This window comes from Euleptes europaea, chromosome 6 (genome assembly GCF_029931775.1).
Source record: "Euleptes europaea isolate rEulEur1 chromosome 6, rEulEur1.hap1, whole genome shotgun sequence".
NCBI lineage: Eukaryota > Metazoa > Chordata > Lepidosauria > Squamata > Sphaerodactylidae > Euleptes > Euleptes europaea.
In genome coordinates, this window is record NC_079317.1 from 85,094,577 (window position 1) to 85,113,984 (window position 19,408).

The window sequence follows — 19,408 nt, forward strand, 5'->3', positions numbered from 1 at the left end:
TTCAGTATAAGGCAGCTTCATATGTGTTCACTCTGCGTGTGTATGTGCCAAAGAGAGGTGATAAACAAGGCTCCGGTATGTCTTCTAGTGGTTATTCGATAGAATTTATTTGTTGTTAGCTGCCCTGAGCCTGGCTTTGCCAGGAAAGGGCGGGGTAAAAATCAACAAACAAACAGACAGAAGCTATGGAATCTGTGTCTCATGTGAGAGAGTGGTATGCAAAAAAAAAAAAAAAAAAGTCTGTTTAACCACAAACTATAGAATGAATGTAATGTTCTTTTCACACTGATTTAGGCTGGAAGTTCTGCTGTAAAACTACTTGAACGAGAAGTAAATATCCTGAAAAGAGTAAACCATGAACACATAATACATCTCGAAGAAGTGTTTGAGTCACCTAAGGTAAGTTTTCAAAAATTCTACCTCTTCTTGACACCAGGCTTCTTTTACACCAAGATGATGGTTCCGTGTGGTGTTGTCATTGCCATTGTGAATGCAGTGGCATTTGCAGTGGCAACAGAGCATCCACCTGGGGGAGAGATTCTCTATGTTTACCTAGGTGTCCTTTATGCTAGTCATTCCCCATCTGGTAGGGTTTTTGATGGATTTTAAAAAGTCCATAGCTGATCTATTAGTCTAGTGTTGAAAAGCTGTAGCAATATATCAGCTACCAAGTTGGAAAAAACATAGCTGAAAAAAGTCTGCCAGTGCATATATGTGTGTTTGTGGCAGGCCTGTGGGGATACCAGAAAAATGGCACCAATGTGGGTGTGGAGGTCTGAAAAGCTGCATCTTCCTGCACACACTGTTGACAAAATCCCCTTTAAATTCAACCTTTCTAGCAAGTTCATATTAAAACAGGTTTAGGAAGCAATAGAAAAAAATCATGGATGGAGCTGGAAGGGGGAATGGAAAAATGATTATGTTATGTAGAAGATCCAATAAAAACTGGATGAGTCTAGGAAGCAAGTTGCAGCAGTAAGTCCACGTGGAAACAACCTGTGGGGCCAACAAAATTTGATTACTTATACTTGTGTATTAGAACTGGGTTGCTGAAGAATTCACTGAAGAATCCTCACCCTGCCTGCATTTTTCTCACAAAATGGCATCCCCCTGGTTTTGTTTTGGTGGGGCTCTGTGAAGTTACCTGTGAAACAAGAGTGTGCAAAAAGGTATATTACAATAAATGATAAAATGCACCTTTGATGTCACCTGATACTCTCTGTTTATCTTCCTGGTACAACACATATTTCACAGGAACAATTATTTTTATTATTTTTTAATTATATTTATAGTCTGCCTTTCTCAGAGATTCAAGGAGATTACATGGTATAAATTGATGTTATCAATAGGGTGAATCATCTAGTCAGCAATGTACTTGGACTAGGATTACAGATATCTGAAAACAAGTATAGAATATTAGACATGATTCAGAATGCAGATACAATGCAGAAAAATGGCATTGCATCATTAGATGCAACAAGCTGGGACCTGCAAGGAACTTGTGGGGAGGGGGCATCCCATCCCCCCACATTTGCTTCCTCCCCGCTCCCCCATTCTCTGTCATTGTTCCCCGCTCTCTCTTTCTGCTCCCACACCTTCTCTGTCTATCTTCCCTCACCCCCATCTTCTCTCATTCCCTTCTCCCCTCACCCCTTCTCACACAATAGTGCTCTTTCATTGTTGGCAGATCTGGCTTATTCTTCTCAACACTATACAAAGCACTATACATCTTTTTCACAGGAGCAATTATCCTTTTTTGTTTGCTAAAACATTTCTTGGAGGTAGGACATGGCATACTTATTCCTGAAGTGATAGAGAGGAACAAATAGCAGTATGCTGCCTGAGTGATCAGATCGTTCTTAAACACATTAAGATCTTAACATCTGTGTGACCACTGATGTGCACATGGGGCTTCCTGTGAGCCAAGATTCATTGGAAACTCCTCAGTCATGTGAGAATTCTTCCTTAGAGCCTTTGGAATAGTCTGATTACTTAAAGGGGATATCCACAGATATCAGCAGTAATTCTACATTCGTTTCGGTTTCAAGAGTTGCATATATGCTCAGACATGTACATCAAAATTGTCCTTGTGTAGGAATCCTCATTCATCTCTATGGAGGAACTCAGTCTATTTGCTATATATTTGTAGCTTGGAGCTCATATGCTTATAAGAAAACTCTACGGTTGGTGAATATCTACAGAATCTGATCACGATGAGTAGCCATGTTAGTCTGTAGCAATATAAAAGAGCAAGGGTCCAGTAGCACCTTAAGGTAAAGGTGCTTTGCAAGCACCGGGTCATTCCTGACCCATGGGGTGACGTCACATCCTGACGTTTACTAGGCAGACTCTGTTTACGGGGTAGTTTGCCATTGCCTTTCCCAGTCATCTACACTTTACCCCCAGCAAGCTGGGTACTCATTTTACCGACCTCCGTCGGGATCGAACTCAGGTCAAGAGCAGAGCTTGGACTGCAGTATTGCAACTTACCACTCAGCATCTTAAAGACTAACAAAATTTCTGGCAGGGTTCGAGCTTTAGTGAGACACGAAGAATTCTGAAGAATTGAGCTGTGCCTCATGAAAGCTCATACCCTGCCAGAAATTTTGTTAGTCTTTAAGGTGCTACTGGACTCTTGCTCTTTTCTACTGCTACAGAATCTGAGTGTAATATAGTGTGAAAGCAGCCATAGCTTTTCGAAGATCAACTAATAACCACTATAAATTTTACTTTATATGTTTTAGACATTATTCTGTTAGTGATGATGACAGTTGGCTGATCAAAAGCATTAATGGTGGAATATAAGAAATATTATTTAATCTTTGTAAAAAGGGACATATGAAATGCTCTTAAAATTTGTAATAATTGTAAATTAAAACAACTATTTAATATTGCACGTAAAATAAATATATTTTCTCCTCCATTAATGTTAGCGCATGTACCTTGTAATGGAGCTGTGTGAGGATGGAGAACTTAAAGAGATCCTTCACAGAAAAGGTCAATTCACAGAGAATGAAACAAGGCACATAATTCAGAGTCTTGCATCAGCAATAGCATATCTTCACAGAAAAGGTAAGATATTTTATTTAGCTTAATAGTTATCACCGTTTTTTATATCTGCTACTTGTGCCCCTGAAGATGTGAACATCTTTTTTCACGTAGTCCTGCTCCCTTAATAGCTGAAGAAGAGTGTTCCTAAGCAGATCTACTCATATTTTCACTCAAGTCCATTCAGTGGGGCTTACTCCTATCTGCACAGCCCCATAGATATTCTTCCTCAGTTAATGTAGCAATGTTTACTCATCTCTGCTATCTTGATGCATATTTGTTGTAAAAATGTTCACTTATTTCTTTCTCCATTCAATAGGGCTTTATAGATATTGTCTCTTTGGGGTTCTCATGTTAAGCTTTCCTCTGCCCTTATTGGTGACAAAAACAGAGTAAAGGGAACTTTATGCATTGTTCTTCTGAATATAGCAAAAAGTTGAACTTTTTTTGCTTATGTACTAATTTCACAAATTGGTGCTTTTAAAGCAAATCATGTGACAAGTCATATTTGGTAACACCATGAAATCCAGGTATACTTTTATATTTTTGTCAGAAGTATAGATCTAAGTCTGATTTAGGTTTTGAATTTACAGACAATTTCTATTAAAAAAAAGCACAGTATCTGCCTTGTACATTAACGTAGAATGAAATGCACTGAACGTGTGGTTCATAAATTACTCAGTCAAAAGACTTTAAAACATTTCTGTCAGAATATTTTCAATGCAATTGATAAATACCACTTTACTTTTTGTTCTCCATCTTGACAGATATTGTTCATAGAGATCTGAAATTGGAAAACATTTTAGTTAAGAGCAGTGACTTTGATGAAGAAAATGAAATGAAATTGAATATAAAGGTAAGTCCAGAAACAGCAACTCTTCGAGCTGTACTTTGGGGGTGGAGGGTGGGTTTAGGTATCAAAATCGTCTCCTAGTAAATGCCTATTAGCTTTTTGAACTGAGGCGCTAAGTGGTGTAATCAAGCCAAAAAGAAAAGGTCTGAGGCAGGAACAACTGACAATAATGCGGGAGTTAAGTGCCGTTGGTGACACCTCTTGTTGAGTGAAGAGTAGTATAGGTCATTTTAAAAGATTTTTTTTTTTTAAAAAAAAACCCAGATCTTATTCTACTTATACTGTTGGATATAGCTCCCAGCCATTATCAACAGTAAGCCAAGAGGAACTGTAATTATTTTGAATTATTCGTACTGCCAGTTTAATTTAAAAGCCTTAGTAATTTCGAAAAACCTATGTCTGTATCCCTGATTTTAACATACCAGTTATAGTCTGCTTGTAGACTTTGGACATCGTTGAGTGAAGAGTAGTATAGGTATTTTAAAAGTTTTTTTTTTTAAAAAAAACCCAGATCTTATTCTACTTATATTGTTGGATATAGCTCCCAACCATTATCAACAGTAAGTCAAGAAGAACTGTAATTATTTTGAATTATTCATACTGCCAGTTTAATTTAAAAGCCTTAGTAATTTCGAAAAACCTATGTCTGTATCCCTGATTTTAACATACCAGTTATAGTCTGCTTGTAGACTTTGGACATTGTAACTATTTACTAACTAAACACGTTAAATATTCCAAGTACTTATAGCCATTTATTTGTTTGGAAATAATTGGCCTTTCATGGTTGATAAATTATATAGTACTTTACTAACCATTTTTCTAGTGGTTACTCTGAGTTTTCTGTAATGTGCACACTGGCAGAATTAAAGATACGTTGTATGATTTTCTGCAGTAGATAAGGGAGCATATTGTGTGTTGAGAAATGTATTTTATCTCAACTAGCATAGGTCAGGAATCAAAGCTTTCGGGGGCTATTTCATCCATGCCTTCCACCAGCTCGTTCTCTCCATGTTGTTGCTCCTGAGTTGCTTGCAGATGCACAGAGAAACTTATTGTGGAATCTGGCAGTATATGTTCTGTGAATGGGAATGGTGGTTTCAGAAATTGGCACCATAGTCACGCGAATTGCTTCTGAGCTACTTGTCATTGCATTATATTAAATGTTAGAGAACTACTGTGTTGTAGTGAGACACGCTGAGAATTTCAACACAAGCATGATTGCCAGACCAAGCTTACTTTAATTACACTTCCTCAATTACATGTGTGGCAAGCTTCTGGATTGCCTCAGTATTTTTGTTAAAATGTTTCTAGCGCCATGCCAAGCAATTATGTGCCTGAGCAGTACCCTTTTGTGCAACAAAGCAGTGGACTAATCTGGAGAACCGGGTTTGATTCCCCCTCCTCCACATGAGCGGCGGACTATAATCTAGTGAACCGGGTTGGTTTCCCACTCCTCCACATGCAGCCTGCTGGGTGACCTTGGTCCCGTCACCATTCTCTTAGAGCTCTGTCAGCCTCACCTACCTTGGAGGGGCCGTGGCCCAGTGGTAGAGCATCTGCTTGGCATGCAGAAGGTCCCAGGTTCAATCCCCGACATCTCCAATTAAAGGGACTAGGTGAGTAGGTGATGTAAAAGACTTCTGCCTGAGACCCTAGAGAGCCGCTGCCGGTCTGAGTAGACAATACTGACTTTGATGGACCGAGGGTCTGATTCAGTGTAAGGCAGCTTCATGTGTTCATGTGTACCTCACAAGATGTCTATTTTGGGGAGAGGAAGGAAAGGCGATTGTAAGCCGGTTTGATTCTCCTTAAAAGGTAGAGAAAATCGGCATATAAAAACCAACTCCTCCTTCTCCTTCTCCTTCTCCTTCAACAAATGGCAAACATGACCAAATTGTCTCAGTTACCAGAGAAGAAGCACGTATTGCTTGCAGCTCATACCCTTTGCACTTGCATAATTGGCTACATCCTTTAAATGATCAACTTTGGATTCACCAACTTGCCTGCTTTTTGCACCTGCACTGTCAGTGCTATTTATTCATTAAATGCGTGCCAGATTAGCTATGTTCATGGACAGACAGCGAAACCATGCAGGAACATCTAAATAGGAAGTCTTTACTCAAAAGTCTCAATCTCCCCCACCCCTTTAACTATGTGCTGTTTAACAACGGGAAGAGGCGGTAGCCAGTAGGGGGACAGCAGCTTCAAGAAAAAGTCCAGTTTTTTGGACAGATACAGCTGAATTCACACAGAGCATCTGGAACCTTGGCAGATTATCAGAAATCAGCCCCCTGATTGTGACCAGTAAGCAGGATATGAGTCAAACTTGCAGGTGATTGAGCATCACTAGTTCTAGTAAATGGACTTTTGCCCTTTGATTGGAAGACTGAACTTTGAATCATTGCTTGCCCATGAAGCTCCTTTGGTAACTTTGGCTGACTAGTCACTAAAGGTCTTATGTACCTCACAAGGTTATTGTTATAAATGCTTGATCTCCCACTGGTTCAGTTCACATATGGCATCTGATTTGAACATGAAACAAAACAGCAAGGCAATAGGATGAGGGGTTCAACATGCAAGTAAATAAGCAGTTTAGTCATAGTAAATGTCAATTACATGACTTGCAAAGTCTGTAGCATATATAGGGCCAGTGTGCACATGGAGAATAGAAACACATTCCAATTTCCCAGCTACTCCTTTATTTCCTTACTGTGTTCTGTCTTCTGTACTTTCCAGCTAGAATCTACTACTTCCCATTTGGGTTGTTCACTAATGACTTCATAATAAGCCTACTATAACATAATTAAAATATCTGCCTTTTTAATTTAACAGCTTTGGTCCAGGCTGTATACCAGGGTATAAAGCAGTGTACACTTGACTCACACCTCATAAAAAAGCTTTCTGCCGCTATGTATGCTCAAGTGCTGGTGCAATTTGTAAAGTAAGGATTAAAGTTGTTTCAAACTAGACTATGAATATGTATGGGAGGATTGGCATAGAGTTTTCCCTGCGTAAGGTGCACTGTTATATGAGATCATTTGAGAACTCTAGTCAAGTTCTGTTAGCTCCCACTAAAGTGGTATTATATGAACAGAATTCTCAAGAACTGCAAGTACATATGAGCAGGGAATTTTCAATACAGTTGAGTTCTGTTTTCTGCAGGTGACTGATTTTGGTTTAGCTGTACAAAAGGTCGGTGGAAGTGAAAGTATGTTCCAGTCTACCTGCGGGACTCCTATCTACATGGGTAAGACAAGTACAGTGGTTCCCAAACTTTTCGGGCCACCGCCCCCTTGGTTCCATAAACTCAACCCCAGTGCCCCCTACCCCATCCAACAACACAGTTGAAGGGGCCCACCTCTAGCACCCCCTGCTGCCCCCTTGCCTCTTAGTGCCTCCCTAGCTAATCCTACTGCCCCCCAGGGGGTGATACTGCCCACTTTGGGAAGCACTGGTCAAGTACTTCATGTGATGTATTCCTATTAAGTCTCATTGCTTGAAAGAATGGTGTTACAATGAATGAAATTAGTTCTGTAGCTCACTGTAAGTAGAATGGTGACGCTCTTTTTCGGGGGCTCATATATAACCTAGTAGACTAGGCAAGCACCTATATATGACTCAGTATTTCAAAACTTTAAAGTAATGCTGTAATGAACAGTTCTGAAATAACTTTGCAGCAGCTGAATAATTTATTTTGTATGCCAAGAAAGGTCTTTGCTTCCAATTCACCCCACTCCCCAAATCAGGGAAATAGGCTTTAAGTGGGCTCTATATGTTTATTAGGAGCCCCGTGGCGCAGAGTGGTAAGCTGCAGTACTGCAGTCCAATCTCTGCTCACGATCTGAGTTCGATCCCAACGGAAGTTGGTTTCAGGTAGCCGGCTCAAGGTTGACTCAGCCTTCCATCCTTCCGAGGTCGGTAAAATGAGGACCAAGCTTGCTGGGGGTAAAGGGAAGATGACTGGGGAAGGCACTGGCAAACCACCCCGGAAACAAAGTCTGCCTCGTAAACGTCAGGATGTGATGTCACCCCATGGGTCAGGAATGACCCGGTGCTTGCACAGGGGACCTTTACCTTTTATATGTTTGTTAAACAAACTGGAAAACTGGGTTAAATGTAATGTACTGCTGGCAGAAGCACAAGCAAGCTTTAGAGAAAAGAAGAGTACCACCAGTCAGTGATTCATATTGGTCCATTTGGTTTCCGAATATATTTCTGGACCCCACCCCCCCCATCAAACCTCCTATATAGATTCTGAAGGCTTTTTCTCAGTGGCCATTTATGCTTGCTAATTAGCAGCGCATTCCAGGCTGAATTGCCCCGCATACTTTTTTGAGTTATTCACGCTGAACCATCATTCAGGAAGTGACTGCGAAGCTGGCTCATGCCTGCTTTGCATTTCTTAAGAGCCCATTTTACATGACCTTTTGTGTTTGCTCCGCCATGAAGAATCCCCTCAAGCAAGCATGCAAAATCACACCCGCGCGTTAGTTATGCACACAGTGGGTGCTAATGGCTGTGCAAACAGGAACAAAGGAGCAGGCAAGTGGGGGGGGAGGTGGAATTTCTCCTTTTGCGTTGGGACAGTGAATATGCATTTTAACGGTCGCATTTAAAAAAAGAGCTTTGAGAGAGCATCGAAATTGACCCTGCATAAACGGCCAGTCTTTGATTTGGTTAAGCAATGCAATTTATAGTTTAAATTATCTGATGTAGATAGTGGTTTCTTCTGCTTGGTAAATATTATACACTGGTACAAATATAAGAGTGAGGGTTGGCTTGAATGGTGAATTTGACATCCTGTTCTGACTTTAAGAGGTGTTCCCTAAGCTGATTACAAGCAAAGTTTTGTTCATTCACAAAATTGTAAATTAAGCACTAGTTTCCAGTGTGTTTCACATCATAAAGCTCTCCATTCCGATATATTCAGATTATATGTTCCTTGGATATTAGGCACAAATGGGGCATACAAGAGAACAATTGGATACAAATTCTTTGAAGACCAAAGTTGTAGTTATTGGGAAGTGGCCTTATTGCTCTTAAACAGACTGGCTGACCGAAATGTTGAGCAGGTTGAACTCCTTCAATTGTCTAAGATCCATTTTTCAGAAGACCGCTTGTAATGTCTTAGTCAGTGGATTATAAACTGCAAGACCTTCCTACATTTACTCGATAAAGGGGAGGTTGTTTGGTGAACCCTCCATAAAAAATTTTAAGGCAAAAATCATGAAAGATTATGGGATAAAATGTGGGGGTTCTTGCTAACCTGGTGCAAATTAAACTTGTACAAAGCACTTTTCTGTGGCATTTTCACTCCAGCATTCTTGTTGAGGGCAAACATTGGAGTCAATTATTGCTAGAATTCATAAATGCATTATTAATTATTGCTGTAAACTATAAAGAATGCCAAAAAGTATGTTTGTCTATGGAAATCTCTCCTCTCATAAATATTTGGTACATTGACAGTGTAATTCTGTCTAAAGTTACTCTAGTCTAATAGGCTTAGAGTAGAGCTACTCTGTATATGATTGCACTGTAGGGGTCGAACCATATGCACTGTCGAAGGAGAGTAAATTGCATTTATTACAGTGGAACTGTCATGTGACTAAACAGCCATAGGACTAAACTGGTAATATTTTTAAATAGAATATGTGGGGGTGCCCATTGTTTTAGTAGAGTCAACCGAAGAAACATTGAACCATTAATTAAAATGGGACTCGAAGACGTGCCTTAGTATCAAGATGCTGCAGTTCTTCAAGCATCTTTATTTTTCTCTTTGCTTGTATTTTTTTCAAATCAAGACATAGGATGGAAAGCTGCTTCTGTGATCTGACAAGCTGTAAATTGCACAGAGCATTTACAGCACTCTGGTTTAAAACTTTGCCTGCTATGGGCCTTGAAGGGAGATACACTAAAATCTCATATGAACAGAGAGCCTGCATTTGTGGTACACAAGTAATAAAAGATATAGTCCATTATCTGTGTTTTCAATCACTCTGTCATAGGGATAGTTTTTGTTTTTTTAATCTGACCTGCTAACTAGAATAGCATTTCTGGATGACATAGCCAGAATATACTTTCTATTGAGCAACCAAGACAAGTATATTTACATATAAATGGGTATCTTTGCAATGGCTGCCAGAAAAATTAGAGACGATTTATGAAGCTGAATACTAACGTGGGACAGTTACACTACCGGTCTTAGAAGCCGCACATGTGTTACAAAGCACATGTAGGTTGAAATGCAACTGTAAATCAGCCTTCCTGCATGGCCTCAGTTGATTCATAAATTAGTACAAGTGTACTCAAAATTGAATTTTTTGTTTTTCACTGAACACAAACCTGATCCTGATATTAAAACTGACTTTCTCTTTTTCACATTATTTATTTATTTATTTATTTGAAATATCTTTGTGCCACCTTTCCACCTGAGCAGGATCTCCAAGGTGGCAAACATGAAAACATCTGAACAATTAAAAACAGCATTTTAAATTATAAAATAATTCAACAAAAACACATAAACATACAACACCAGAAGCAGGGAGGAGGTAAATAACCATTATTGGGAGTATGCCAAACAGGAGAAAAAAAGGTTCACCTGCTGGCAGAAGACACCGCTAGAGGGAGACAGATGAACCTCCCTGGAGAGGGAGTTCCAAAGTTTTGGTGCCATGGCTAAGAAAGCCTTTTCTCGGGTTGCCCTTGGGCTGGTGCATATTGATAAACCCAAACCAAAAATAAACCCGAAATTAGCCATTTCAGTAAGTTTCCAGTTCAGCTTTACCGAATGCAGAAACCTGGGGGAAAAGCTAAAGCCGAATAGGCAATTCCAGAAAAAGCTGAATAATTATTTGGCTTTTTCGGGTCTTGGAGGGGAATTTTTCAGGGTAGAGCCCCCACATTCACAGTGTAGCTTGAAGGGACTCTCCTTGCATGACCCCCAAAGTTTGGTGAAGTTTGGTTGGGGGTCTGATTTTATGGGGTTTGGAATGGGTTGCCCCCCTCCACAGAGAAACATTGCAAACTTCGCAATATTTCTCTATGGAGGGGGGTGACCCCTTACAGACCCCATAAAATCGGACCCCCTGACCCAATCTTCACCAAACTTTGAGGGTTGTGCAAAGAGAGTTCCTTCAAATTACACTGAATTTGAGGGCTCTACCTCGAAAAATGCCCTCCCCCCGGGAGAATTTCAAAAATACTTACATTTTAGACTTGTAAGTAATGGCTGCTGTTGGCTTCCTCCCTCAAGACACTAATTTTCCCATGGTTAATTGCAGGGTTACAATCAGTCATGGGAACCAGAGTTTTCCCACGACTCTTAAGAAAGGAAGGAAGCGGCCATTACAAACATGGGAAAACTCAATTTCCCATGAATGATTGTAACCCTGCAATTATCCATGGGAAAATTAGTGTCTTGAGGGAGGAAGCAGACGGCGAGAATGTGGCGCCCCCCCATAGAGAATCATTGCAAACTTCGCAATATTTCTCTATGGAGGAGGGGGCGACCCCTTCCGAACCCTATAAAATCGGATCCCCAGCCCAATATTCACCAAACTTTGGGGTTCATGCAAGGAGAGTCCCTTCAAGCTACACTGAGAATTTGGGGTCTCTACCTCGAAAAATGATCCCCCCGGTGCCAATTATTTTCAGGAAACCCGAAGATAAGCCGAATGCCCATATTTACTGGCATGGGTATTCGGCTTATTTCAGGTTTCCCGAAAAAAATCGGGCCCAATAAACCCAAACCCAAAATTTATTGAATTTGTTTTACACAGCCCTAGTTGCCACCCATTGGATGGCTTTAATGTCAAGAGCAACTGAAGCTCTGAAGATGTCTGGAATAAATGGATAGTTCGTATGGGACAGGACATCATGCCAAGTGTATAGAATCCCAATAGATTACAACACTACTTCCCCGCTCATTAGATCTGTGCTGCCGTATCACCAAATACCCCTGGGGCAGAGTTGGGAGAGTTTAACCCCTCCTCCAGTCAGGTCTTGGTGATACATGCCTGGTCTGCTCTCTCATCCAGAATTAAATCCTGGATGGCTGCCCTTTAACCTGTAATTGACCTGGCATTTAAAAGCAAGATATTATAGCCCTGCAGGATGTTGATATGGTCACCCAGGCTCATCCTGTCCCACATGGAAACACTAACGATGGGAGAAGAACAGAAAAGCACTTTAAGTGGCATGTTTGAATTTGTTCCTAGTTTGGAGAGACCAACATTCAGGTTCCTATCCAAGTTGAGGACTAAGTTTAAGAGCTATTACAGTTTCTCAGACAAATCTATGTCACAGGGTTATTATGAAGATAAAAGGGGGTGTAGAGAGAATCGTGTTTACTACCCTGAACAGGAGACAAAAGGTGGGATAAAATCAAACAGTGATAATGCATTTTGTAGTTATCAATATTTTATAGTCCAAAATTGTATGTTGTGTGGCAGTAATGTTGATAATTGGCTTTTCTATTTTAGCTTATTTATGTTAGGTTAATAATGTCCTTTTTAAACAACTTGTCTTAGGTGGATGTTCATAGAGGTCTTCTGTCTTTAAAGCCACTACACAGCCTTCTGCACTACTGTGCACATTTTTCAGAGTGAAACGATTTCATCTGCTGGTCATGAAGTATCAATATTTTGCAATCAGTATTTTGTAAGCAATGCTTTCACAATTCATAGCTAGAGAAACTACAGTTAGTTAAAACCACAATGTTATCATCCCTAAATGTTCAAAGTGAGGACACATGAATTGTTAAGGGCTGTACATTATTCATCTCAACATCTGCTGTTGTTCTTTTCTCCTTCAGGGGGGTATACAGTATATCTCATCAAGACATGTTTTCTTTTTAACCATTTAAAAGAATGTTTTCAATATTATTAATATTATTTTTTCTGCTTGGTTGGCAGCTCCAGAAGTCATCAGTGCACATGACTATAGCCAACAGTGTGATGTTTGGAGCATTGGTGTCATTATGTATATGCTGTAAGTAGCTTGTAACATTTATATAAAATGTAAATTTCCCTGTGAAGAAAAGGTTTTTTTTTTTTTTTTTTTAAGTGAAAGCCATTGCTTGGCTCAGGTCTGAATAAGAGAATTTTTCAGTACTTAGATTAACTTTCTTGATTTTGTAAAATAAATAATCTTTTCAAATACAATTAGAGAGCAATCCTAAATAGGTATATTTAGAAGGAAGCCCTATTTTATTTATTGGGGCTTACTCCCAGGAAGCATTAGACGCTTTCAGGTGTTCTCAGCATCACAGAATGTGTGTGTCTAGATGGTGTGTGATAGGTGAGAATACTCTTGGCAACTTTTCCTTGGTAAAAAAATAATGTTTATGGAAACATTTGGTTTTTTCTACTGAATATTTGACAACAATGGTAACGATTTGCTGTGGATGTCAGTGCAAAAGCACTTGCTTTATACTGCCTACTCATTCTGCCAGACAGCTTTACTTTGCCTCCTGAATTGAGTTTATTTACAGATTCTTTTCTACTTACTTGTCCAGTATTTTACTACTTTATTTTTGGTTTAGGCATATGATGTAGCTAGGGTTGCCAGGTCCCTCTTCGCCATTGGCGGGAAGTTTTTGGGGTGGAGCCTGAGGAGGGCGGGGTTTGGAAGGGGAAGGACCTCAATGACATAGAGTCCAATTGCCAAAGCGGCCATTTTCTCCAGGTGAACTGATCTCTATTGGCTGGAGATCAGTTATAACAGCAGGAGATCTCCAGCCACTACCTGGGGGTTGGCAACCCTAGATGTAGCAAACATTTTAATTAAGCAAACAAAATAAAATCTCAAACCGGTGCAAGTAAAATGTTAAACAATCAGATTCTGTGTTTTATCCCCACTAGTTTTTCAAATTCAAATTACTATTTATTTCAGTTTCTAGTTAATAATACCACAGTCCTGAACTTAGGCCTTTCAGTAAAGAAAACAAAATGTCAGAATAATTTGGGACAAATGACATGGACACAGTTTTGTTTTCCTTTTGCTGCAGCTAGCTTAGAGTGTTACTCTTGGTTGAGGGAGGCTGAGGAAGGAGAGAAATTATGTCTACAGCCTAGTGAAATGCAATCTGATCCTCCCCCAAGGTGTTCTAGGCTCAGAAAGCCACCTTGGACCAAACTCAACAGAAGTACTGTCTACCCTAGTTCCTCCAAATGTGCTCTGGTCTTGGAACAGAGGTTAGCAAGCAGCAGCAGTAACCCATTTTTGCTCTAAGTGCAAGTGAGGGAAGGTATGAAGGATGAGTACAGCTTTCCCCCACCTAATTTGATTTGGTGAGGGGCGGAAGGAAAAAGTAAGGATGGTGAGCCTAAAGCTGCCACCCTCCCCACTCACCCATTTTCACAACCAATCCACTCTAGCTGTTCTGTATACCAAAGTGTAGCCTGCCCAGCTTTATTGCTTCTTTTCTTTTTCTTTTTTTAAATTGTTCATACAATGAGATCTGCATACTTTTTAATGCTGAGGCAGCACCACTTTTATGACCATAGTTCACAGTATTAATATTTGCCACTGAAGAAATTATACTGACACAGTATAGCACAGTTGACTGCATTATAAATTGGGCTGGAATAGCCGAATGACTTGATTGATCAGTAAAAATCCCGAGCTCTTTCTGCAATCTCAACAATTCTCAGGCCTTGTAAAACAAGAGGGCAGTGAATTGTTCAGATTGTAGGCACAGCTCAGGATTCCTGACATTACACTTTAATATAAATGTTACAAATTAGCGTTTAATAACCACAATAGTCTTGTAACAATGTAGTCTTATATTGCACATTGGTTACTTGATAGTAAATAAACATAGTATCTGAGAGTTAACGGAACACACAGCTCATAACCTTTTTATTGTTGCCTTTTAAATTGGTATTCAAGAGACTTACAGGATACTTCTTAATTTCTATACCATGTTCATAGGCAGCCAACCCCATCATTATTAGATGGACTTCGGAGTACTGTTTCTGAGTGAATGTTGAATGCTGCCGTTGGTAGCTGATCTTTCTAGTGTCTGTTAAGCATCTGCATTAACCTACTAGTTGCCAAAGCAATGGCAATACTTCATGCCTTATCTTGATATGTCTCTTCTATGGTATGATTTTGAACTCCTTGGGAGATCAAAGCTGTGACATTTTACATGAATTCACTTTGCAGTCATGCTAAATGACATATGCTGCCTTTGAGTTAAAGGAGAAATTCCGCCATGATGCTTTTCAGATGTATAATGTACATTTCATTTGAAAAATCAGATATCAGTCAAATTTCATTTGTATTTTAATACAGACCAGCAAAATAAAAAACAAAACAAAAAAACAAGTAGCGATTGAGGGAAAGAACCACACAGTTTATTAGATTACTGAATGTAGCTTGATCCTACAAAAGACCACTTTCTCCGGTTCATCTGAAATAATTCTGTTATGATTTTCAACATGTCATCAGAGGGTTGGCTCCTTTGGTGCAATAGGGATTTTCTAGTTGGAGCAGACAATGATTGTGCCCAATTCTTTTTCCTCACTGCAGACACTTGTGTTTTATGTCTTGGTGTTAACATGGGTCCCCTTAATCCTCAGCAATGGCTTTTCTGGGTCACAGAGGGCAGCTGTGGGAAGAGGAAGGTGCCTCTCATTTGCGGTACAAAGGGTCCACCCTATGGTGACTGCAATATTCTATCCATCATCCATGACCCCCTCAGTAGGTTGTTTGGTCCCTTGGGACTGCCATGGGTTAGCTCATTGTGTCAGAACTCCGTTTAAGCCAGCAAGAAAATTATTCTTGGCATAGCTACAGCTGTGCCTCAGTTTCTCTAGTACGAGTAACATGCTGAACCTTTCAGGACTCGCTATGTGTGAGTCCAACGCTGGATCCTGGAAAAATACAGATTTTTTTGCCTTGATAGACAATATCCCTATTAATCTCATTTTAGTTTCCACAAATCACAGAACAATTTCTCGTTAAAAAAATGCAAGGTATTTATGTTAAGAGGGTTATCCAAGTTGAGATATGCTTGACAGAAGAGAAGTGATTACACAGAAATAGAATACCGAGGCAGTTTTTCATATGGATTTCTAATCTTGGTACATGATCTTTTAGCCTAGCATGCCAAGATTTTTTTGGATTGATTGTAGACTTATTATTCAACTGATATTACTCAACTGAAGAGTTGGAAATTTGTGATAGACAAAAATCCTTGTTAACCTTTAGTAATTCATGTTTTCCATATCTTAAATCTTTTCTTCTAAAAACTGACAATGGATTTTCAAAAGAGTGGGTATTCAGTATTGTAGCTGTGGAATAATAAGGCATGGTTGTCTTTACATGAATGTAAGAATTATTATGGTATTATACTGGTACCACTGATAGAAGCCACTGACAAAAGAACATAAGAAAAGCCATGCTGGATCAGACCAAGGTCCATAATAACCTGGCCAACCAGGTTATGTTCTTATGTTCTTACGATTATCCTATGTTCCTCAGCAGATGAGCTGAGGTACTTTGCAGCCCAACTGTCATCATTCGGAGGATGAAAGAAAAACACATAGTGAAAATATAGCCCTCAAATGAAAAGGGTAGAATGCAGGACTTTAGAGGAGAGGTAGGAAACTAGAAATAGAATCATAGAATATAAGGTGGCCTTTTTTCTCACAATAGGTTGTGTGGTGAACCACCTTTTCTAGGAAGCTCAGAAGAAAAACTTTTTGAAATTATAAAGAAAGGAGAGCTTCACTATGAACATTCAGTCTGGAAATCAGTCAGTGAGGCTGGTAAGTTGAAGCTGTATGACAAAACAAACGACAACAGTACCAGTAAGAAGAACAGCAAATGGGTACTCTTTTTTTTACCTCTTTACTACCACTAAGGAGTGTGTTTTCTTATAAATGTAAAATTGATATGAAGAAAAAATTGAAAGCTGATGATGAATGAGCTTTTCAGTATTAGAGGTAAAATATTCTCTGCTGGACTGAAACACTTCGAGACAACAGGAAAAATGTAGTTGTTCTGACAAATAGAAATAATAAGTGGGGACCCACAAAAAACTTGCGAGAGCAGTTATCATGTTCCCTCCACCTTTGCTTCCTCCTTTCTCCCCCTTCTCTCAGTCTCTCCCTCTCTCCCTCCTGCCACCTCTTTTCTTTCACTCTTCTCCATGTCTGTTACTTTGTCTTTCCATTCCCCACCCCATGACTCTCTCTCTCTCTTTGTGCCACCATTCACCTTCCTGGCCCTCCATCTGCTCCCCCCTCCCTTCCACAACAGAAGTGATGGCAGTGGCTCTCCCAGAATCAAAATGGATCTCCCAACTACAGAGACAGTTCCCCTCAGGCTTGCCAGTTCCAGGTTGGGAAATTCCTAGAGATTTGGGGGTAGAGCCTTTTGAGCAGGGGTGTCAGACATACCACCTGTGGGCCGGATCCTGCCCCTTGAGAGCTCTTATCCTACCTGTGAGCTGCCGAAGCAGCCCCCCCCGTCCCAATATGGGCTGGCGAGGCATGAACTGGCCCGCCCAAGTGACATTTGTATCATATCTGGCCCTCGTAACAAATAGGTTTGACACCCCTGCTTTTGAGAGTGAGGTTTGGAGAGGAAAGCAACCTCAGCAAGGTATAATGCCATATACTCCAACCTCCAAAGCAGACATTTTCTCCAGGAGAACTGATCACTGTCATCTAGAGATCAGTTGTAATTTTGGGTGATCTCCAGGAATTTCCTAACCTGGAGCTGGCAACCATAGCCCAGTGGCAACACTGCCCCAGTGAGTCCTCTCTCAAAGGCCAAAATAGGCCTGGAATAGGGTTGCCAACCTCCAGGTACAAGCTGGAGATCTCCTGCTATTACAACTGATCTCCAGCCAATAGAGATCAGTTCACCTGGAGAAAATGGCTGCTTCGACAATTGGACTCTATGGCATTGAAGTCCCTCCCCTCCCCAAACTCCACCCTCCTCAGGCTCCACCTCCAAAACCTCCCACCAGTGGCAAAGAGGGACCTGGCAACCTTAGCCGGGAAAGGGCTGTGCCCCCTACCCCTGCCTTTTACTGACAGAAACTGAAGCCTGGAATCTGTGGCTGCCTAGCAACAGCCACTGAGGAAATCTGTTGATTAAGACTACCGGCACTCCTTTTATCATTTTCAGATTTTTAACCCCCCTCCCAAATCTATTTTTCTTAGATTTCACCTTTTTCTGCAAACCTGGGGCCCTTTTCTGGTTTGTAGAAAGATCCATCTTGCCCATCCACAGCTCCATTTACTGGATTTGTACTCAAAGATTTGGCCAACTTCACAACCAGAATATAAGATGTTTATGAACTTCTTCCTTTATAGCCAAACATGTGTTGCAGCTGCTTATGAAAGTAGATCCTGCCCATCGAATCACTGCTAATGAGCTTCTTGATAACCAGTGGATAACAGTAAGTTTTTCTTTACATTTCTTAATCGTGTTTATTTTTAAGTATAAAATTAATTTTTAACTGCGGGATTTAGACGCTGTATCACTGCTTTCCCAAACCTTAGTACATGATCAATGCTATGTTAAGCAGCGTTAAACCATTCTAAGTACACTGGTATTAAAAAATGCAAAGGTAAAGGACAAAGGTAATAGTTGAATTAGGGTTAGCTGCGGGGGGAAAAACATGGTGTTTGGTTTTGTTTGCTTGCAACTGTACAAAAAGGAGGGAAATGGCCCGATAGTGGTGTATGTCTTTTGCTTTTTGTATGGTTGCAAGAAAACAAAACAAAACACCATGTTCTTTTACCACAACCTTTTTTTTCCCTACAAAAAGATGTCTGTCTGGACAAGGTTTTGTTCTGGGCTCCCTGATTTAGAGGGTTGTTCCCAAGCACCAGAATTTATTATTTCAAGAGTTGTTCCCTAGGTTGAGCCCTGAAGCAGAGAGCTTTAAAAGGGAAAGGTAGATGCTCGAAGTTGATGTACAGTTGAATTGACAGCCTGTGATAGTAAATGACTCTGGGAGCCACTTTAGTAAGAAATGTGTTTGATTTTGTTACGAAGTACAAGAGGAGTGTGCTCAGTCTTCAGTAATAAGTACCTCTGTATATAAATTATATCCAGTGTTTATTAAGCCTGATTTTCAGATGTGCGGAGAACCATGCTCTGTAGTGTAAATTATGGTACTAAACCCCACTGAAACTCTGGGTAGTAGTTCGGGCTTCAGACTTTTGTCTTGGCAGCCTTAATGATTTCACAGTGTCCAAATGCATAGCGTGGAAAGTGCTTTATCATGTAGAGGCTTCTTTGTAAAAAAACAAAACAAAGCAAGAAACCTACCTCCTTGGTGACAAATGGCACAGGTAGCTTTTAATGCATGTGGAACTAAACTCTCCCATCAGGGGACTAGAATGACCTGTTCCAAAAAGGTATGGCAGATATCATAATTCTACACAATTAGAGATGACATTTTAAAAATAATCTGGCACAATGCATTTCAAATAAAGAATCAATGACAAAAGAATGGAAATGCATGTGATTTTATGTGTACCT

General features: G+C 40.1%; 1 protein-coding gene across 1 annotated transcript in view; it reads left to right on the plus strand.

The window, feature by feature from the left end:
* Positions 1-19,408, plus strand: part of STK33 (serine/threonine kinase 33) — a 36,737-nt gene that overhangs the window by 8,706 nt on the left and 8,623 nt on the right. The window contains exons 4-10 of the mRNA XM_056851650.1: positions 295-399; positions 2,934-3,072; positions 3,816-3,904; positions 7,064-7,148; positions 12,814-12,889; positions 16,562-16,674; positions 18,232-18,317. Coding sequence (XP_056707628.1) covers positions 295-399; positions 2,934-3,072; positions 3,816-3,904; positions 7,064-7,148; positions 12,814-12,889; positions 16,562-16,674; positions 18,232-18,317 — 693 coding nt within the window. The remainder of the gene's footprint in view (positions 1-294; positions 400-2,933; positions 3,073-3,815; positions 3,905-7,063; positions 7,149-12,813; positions 12,890-16,561; positions 16,675-18,231; positions 18,318-19,408) is intronic.